At 43.3% G+C, this 5,776-nt stretch overlaps 1 protein-coding gene across 2 annotated transcripts in view; it reads left to right on the top strand.

The window, feature by feature from the left end:
- AOAH (acyloxyacyl hydrolase) overlaps positions 1-5,776 on the top strand; it is a 201,989-nt gene that overhangs the window by 156,881 nt on the left and 39,332 nt on the right. For both annotated transcript variants that reach the window (XM_019509056.1, XM_019509057.1), the window contains exons 18-20: positions 836-894; positions 984-1,043; positions 2,503-2,599. In XM_019509056.1, coding sequence (XP_019364601.1) covers positions 836-894; positions 984-1,043; positions 2,503-2,599 — 216 coding nt within the window. The remainder of the gene's footprint in view (positions 1-835; positions 895-983; positions 1,044-2,502; positions 2,600-5,776) is intronic.

Here is a 5,776-nt window from a genome sequence, read left to right as displayed (position 1 = left end):
AAAGGGGGGGGGGGGGAATAAAAAGAAAGGTTCCTGTGGAAAATTCATGCTGGTACTACCATTAGCACACTGGGAGCAAATCTGAGTCTTGCACATACGAATAACTCTCACTGACTTTTGTGGGAGCTTCTTGATTCCTGAATGTAGAAAATCAGCCTCTGCTCACCTTACTCATGACCAGTCCTAGTGAATGAGACTACTTAACAGGACTGAAGTTACCAGGAGCTGATGAACTACATACTTTCAGTATCCTTTATCTCCAAGGATAAAGATTTAGGGCCAGGTCCTATTCAAACTATAGAGCACTTAAGTCGACCTAGGTACCTAAGGGCCTTGCTACATGTTCAAATTAAAGCTGGATAGAAACCAGTTATGGAGTTGTTTCATGTTTTCAGGTACTAATTTTATAACTAAAATTAGCTCTTTTTATAGCTGGATAGTCATTTTTATCATGGGATAATTACTTTGCATGTGTAGCTGGTCTAAATTTATTGCACAATTGACCTTTAATTGCATAATATGTGTAACGTGTAGGAGGGGCCTAAATGTGATTGTTTTCTACGCCATTTGAATCCCTGAAAAACCATGCATGTGTCTACTTTTAAAGCATGTTGTCACTGTAGCCTTAAGACTAGGTCATATAAAAGCAGGGGTGCGGAGGAGGAAGATCCACCCAGCTTTTGTATTAGCAGTTTTTCAGAGGCTCAAACAGGATGAAATAGTTAACTGATTCTTCTTTGGCATCTGGTAGGTGGGAATAGAAAGTAACCGGAAAGTAAATTTTGAAGAACATTAGACTTAAACCATGCAAAGTTAAACTCTCTGTCTTTTTCAGGTCAGCTAAATAAAGATGTCACATATAAACAACTTTATTCATTCCTAAGTTGTCTTCGAGTAAGTTGTCCCTTTTCAGTTGATCAGATAGCCTTTTTTCTTTCCTTCTTCCTTTCTTTCACTAAAACAGTATTTTTGTGATCACACAGGTCAGTCCCTGCATTGGCTGGATGTCTTCAAATGAAACCCTCAGGAACTTCACATCAGAGGTATGTCTGAAGCATTTGAAATTATTTTTCATCATCGCCTTTTAAAAGGATTGTTTGAGATGATTTCAGCAGTTTTCTCTGAAGCATGTAAATCTGAAAAAGGAGGACTAGATTATAAGGGTACCATCATAAGGGCCCAATTTGGTTTTTACTAGAAAACTGATCTAGCATTATTCAGAGAAACTCCTCTTAACTCAGTTCCAAATTGCGCAAGCAAAATGTGCCTAAAAATTGGATTTGGCCTCAGGTATATGGAATGGTATGACTACAAAGTAATGCCAGTGAAGGCTGGTTTTAAAAACCACCCTAAAAATGTCATTCTACGCATGGTAGATGAACCATCTGAGCAACACATGATTTTAGCCATTTTCTCCGAATATAAAAATATACTTTATTTCTCTCCCCTGAAGCTACATAATAGAACAAGTCATCCAAATATTGTACAAAATAGCAGCTGGGGGTATACAGTATTTTTGTTAATGTTTCTATTCAGTAGACAAAAAAAATGCCCCACATTTTTCAAAGATTTACTCACGCCTTGTCTTGTGAGTAGTCCCATTCACTACAATGCATGTTATCAAACACATGCATAAATCTTTTCAGGATTTCAATCTATATATTTATAAAATACAATAAAGAGTCTTCTGTATATATAAATTCTTGAACAATTCACATGTCTGCGGAAACTATTCAGCTTTCTAAGCTCTTATCTGAAAGTAATTGTATATGTTCTCATTTAAACTGTGCACATTAAGTATTAAGGAGATTCTGATCTCCATGATCACCAGTGAAAATCACACTGGGCACACAAATTAGCTGGAGCCCATTAAAGTCAATGGAGTTACTCTGAGTTTATACAGCTGAGATGAGAATCTGTCACTGGATATGTAAGTACTAGCATGCCCAGTACCAGAATGGACCAGGTTTAAGGAAAAAGAGAGCTTTACCTCTGGAAAAAGTCTCATTTCAAACTGTATGAGGAATGAAGATGACTAGGCTCCTATCCATCAAAGGAGCCTGCAAAGTGAGGCATTTTGAATGATGAAAGTGGAAGAGAAATAGTACTAAAAGAACTTTGATTTAAAAAATAATAAAACCCATACCTTACTAAACAACTGAAAATGATGATAACTGATTAGGCCCTTTTGTAATCCCTGGGTAAACACTGCAACATATTCAGGGCAGCATCCTAAAAGTGTGATAGATAGTACAGAAAGGTAGTTAACTTTGATGGTCTGAAGTCAGCCACCCTGCACTGCCTTCTGCATGTATCATTACAAATATCCTGTATAATGAATGACCCAATTTTTGCCCAGTTTCATACTGTAGATAATTATGTCTATTAAATAGCAATCATTAGATTTTTTAAATGGGTTTTCTCTTTCCAGTTACAAAAGCTGAACCCAAGTAAAGCGACATCAGTGGCAATAGCAATCTTTTTATTTCCTTGACTTTTCAGAGAGCTTTACAACTTTCCAATGTCCTGAAAGAAATAGCAAGATCTGAGAAGTTTGCCAGCTTTGATATTTTCTATATGGATTTCCCACTGAAGAAAAGTAAGTTGTTTTCTTGTGGCTGAGAGTGCTGTTAAGGCAGCATATTAGCTTTTAAGAAAAAGAGCCTCATCTTACTTAACAGCAGTGCTTTAGACTGACTGGCATCTGTAGGTTTCCAAATGATATATGCAATTTTGGAGGGGTGTATAGAAATCTGAAAAATATAGAGTGCTGTGGACATCTCAAAGGAGACTGAGTGGTACCCCCCAGGGAAGATGGCATATTCAGTTCCAAGCTGCTTGAAAATCTGAACATGCCTAGCAATTCACTTATTTTAAATAGTGCTTTTCACCCAAACCTCTCAAAAGGATTTAGATACATAAATAAATGTAGACCTTACAACACCTTTGTGAGGCACCATGGGTAAATAGAGGCTACCAACTATCAGCTCAGCATTCTTTCTGGGAGGGGTCCTCGAGTCTGAAACAGGCTTCTACCTGAACCTGAGATATTCCAAATCTATTGACCCTGGGAACATGCTGCAAGATACATCAGTTCAGACAGGCTGCTGCAGAAATGTGCTTTTAATTAAAATCAAATGTGTGGGAGTGAGAAGGAGGTTGTTTCTCTGTAGGTGTAATCAGATTTTGTTTTTAAAATTTTTGGCATTTGCACCTTAGTTGCATAGTCCTTTTTATTTTTTCTAAATATCTCAGAATCATAACAACCGGGGTTTTTCAAGATAAGCCTCAACACATTTCAATAATGACAAAGCTAAGATTTAATAATGAGGAAGTCATTTGCCCAAACTCACAGAAGCTGTTAGAGGCTTGGATGTCATTTCCTGCAACTTTCTAGGACAAGAAGGAATTTGAGGGGAGGGAAAGAGCAACCAGGAACATCTGTACAACCAACTGCTTTTCCCATGAACTTTAGGATATACATTCCTGTACTGGCTAAGGATAGTGTAAGACTGGAAATAAAATTGGAGTTTCCTACCTTTCCAATCCTCTGGCCTACCCCATAGACAACACTGGGTTCCCCTCTCCCATCCCCATCTTCCCCTCCCCTCCACTGTTCAATATTTCTTCCCTGTTATAATTTTATCTGAGAGAGAGAGTCTTTCTGAACGATCTTAATTTAATACTTTTTAAACATACATGATCATTTTTAACCAAAAAAATCCTTGGCGTTTACTGCCAATCCAGATGATTCTAATAAAAAGCTACTGCTGTTGTATACTGTGGGGGACAAGATTTTCTAGGTTGGAGTTTATGATTGTCTCTGTATACCTGAGACTGCGCAGATGGTCACCATGAATTATAAAATATTACATTGCTTGACAGGCTTTATATTGCATTCTGGGATGAAGAGTTCTTCAACAAGATTATTTTTTCTCAACCAATTTTCCTACCTAAATAATGCAGATGACACCCTCCAAAGTCAAAGTGTTCTAACAAGTTAAGCTTTTGCCTCTGATAGGCTGGGTTTTTATATGAATAAAAAGATTTAAAGGAAAAAAAGCTCATTACCTTACTTACTTTAGTACCTAAATAGACCTGGAAATCTGACCCTGAGTATAGGTGCTGATCTCTTTTGAAAATGAGACTAAGAATTTTACAATTAATTTAACCTGAAATTCTCCTTTTTGCTATAGTAAGAGCTGCACATGTGCTGTAAGCTCTCTGAGGTCACCAGCTGATTGGCATAGGCTTTGGTGGGATTCTGGAGTCCAGTGGGTGGACATCACAGTCACCACTCATCACCTCTTTTCCTCTGTTGCTGAATTCAGTGAGGTGGGAGAGCAGGAGGTGGGAAGAGGAAGAGAGAGGGAATGGCAGTAGTACACTCCTCTATATAATTCCACTATATGCCAGGGACTTAAAAGAAAGGTTGCACACAGTGTTGAACATTGTGATGCCCAAATCCCTCTGTAGATTTAGCCCTTAGTTATTTACCATGTAATAAGAATTACCGGCAGTCCTCGACTAACAACATTTCAAGTTCCAACAAACGGCACTTATGACCTTTATAAATTTACGCCCTGTTTCGAGGTTCCAATGCTGGTTTCAACATTATGACACTCAACACAGCTGCCTGCAGCTGGTAAGCTCCTTGTGGTGGGGGGAGAGGGGAGGTGAGGGGAGAGGCATGGGGACGCAGATCAATGCCCCCACAGCGAGGGAGGGATTGGGGCTGGGACAGGGGCTGGGCAAAACCTGCCCAGCCAGGGCAGAGGGGCTCAGGGAGGGGATGGGGTAGCTCCTGCTGCTGCGTACTGCCGGTCCAGGAGCAGCTCATCTGACTGCCATCACCTCTGCTCCCACCGCCAGTCCAGGAGGGCATGGGGTGAGAATGTGCCCCTGGATCTGTACAGGACAGGCGTGGGTGTGGATGAACTGGGCTGTGCTCGGGTTGGCAGCGGAAGGTGCTGGGAGCGGGGCTATGCCCTCCTGCTGCTCATCCAGCCGGGGCGGAGCTGCTGCACTGCTTCTGGCCAAGTGGCACATAGCAGCGGGAGCCACCGCAGCCTCCCCATGCCTCCCAGACAAGCAGCGACTTCATCCCATGCCCCCCCCCGCCCTGACTGGGGAAGTAGTGGCAGGGCCTGGAGGGGCATGTGCCTCCAGACTGGGGTGGGATAGGTGGGGCCAGGGCTGCACTCTGAGCAGGCAGTGAGGGCTATGGGGGCTACAGTGAATTTTAGAGTGGCTGCAGCCCCTCCTGTAGCCCCCACTCCACCACCCACCCTGCCCCAATTCAGGGGCATATGCCCCCCTATGCCCTGCGGCCACTTACACAACTGGCAGGGCATGGGGGAGTCATGTACCCCCAGGGGGGTGGCCTGGGACTAAGCCGCTGATCATCTGGGAGGTGTGGGGAGGCCAAGGCAGCTCCCACTGCTGTGTGCCACTTTTCTGGAGGCAATGCAGCAGCTCGGCCCTGCTCCGGCTGGGCAAGCAGCAGGAGGGCATAGCCCCCACTCCCAGCACCTTCCACTGCCCACCTGAAGTGCAGCCCAGCACAGCCTCAGCGCTAGCCCCACCTGTCCCACGCAGATCCAGGGGCACATTCCCCCCCATGCTCTCCAGGACCAGAATGGGTGCAATGGCAAGAGCCAGTGGACGACCTACTCCCAGACCGGCAGCACACAGCAATGGGAGCTGCTCCCCTACCTTCCCGTAACACCCCCCCACCCCAGCTGGGCAGTTTTTGCCCCAGCCCCTGCCTCAGCTC

The sequence above is a fragment of the Gavialis gangeticus genome, unplaced genomic scaffold (assembly GCF_001723915.1).
Source record: "Gavialis gangeticus isolate Ggan-Ray unplaced genomic scaffold, GavGan_comp1, whole genome shotgun sequence".
In the NCBI taxonomy this organism is placed as follows: Eukaryota; Metazoa; Chordata; order Crocodylia; family Gavialidae; genus Gavialis; species Gavialis gangeticus.
Note: the sequence above shows the minus strand (reverse complement) of the source record. Positions and strands in the feature narration are given on the sequence as shown.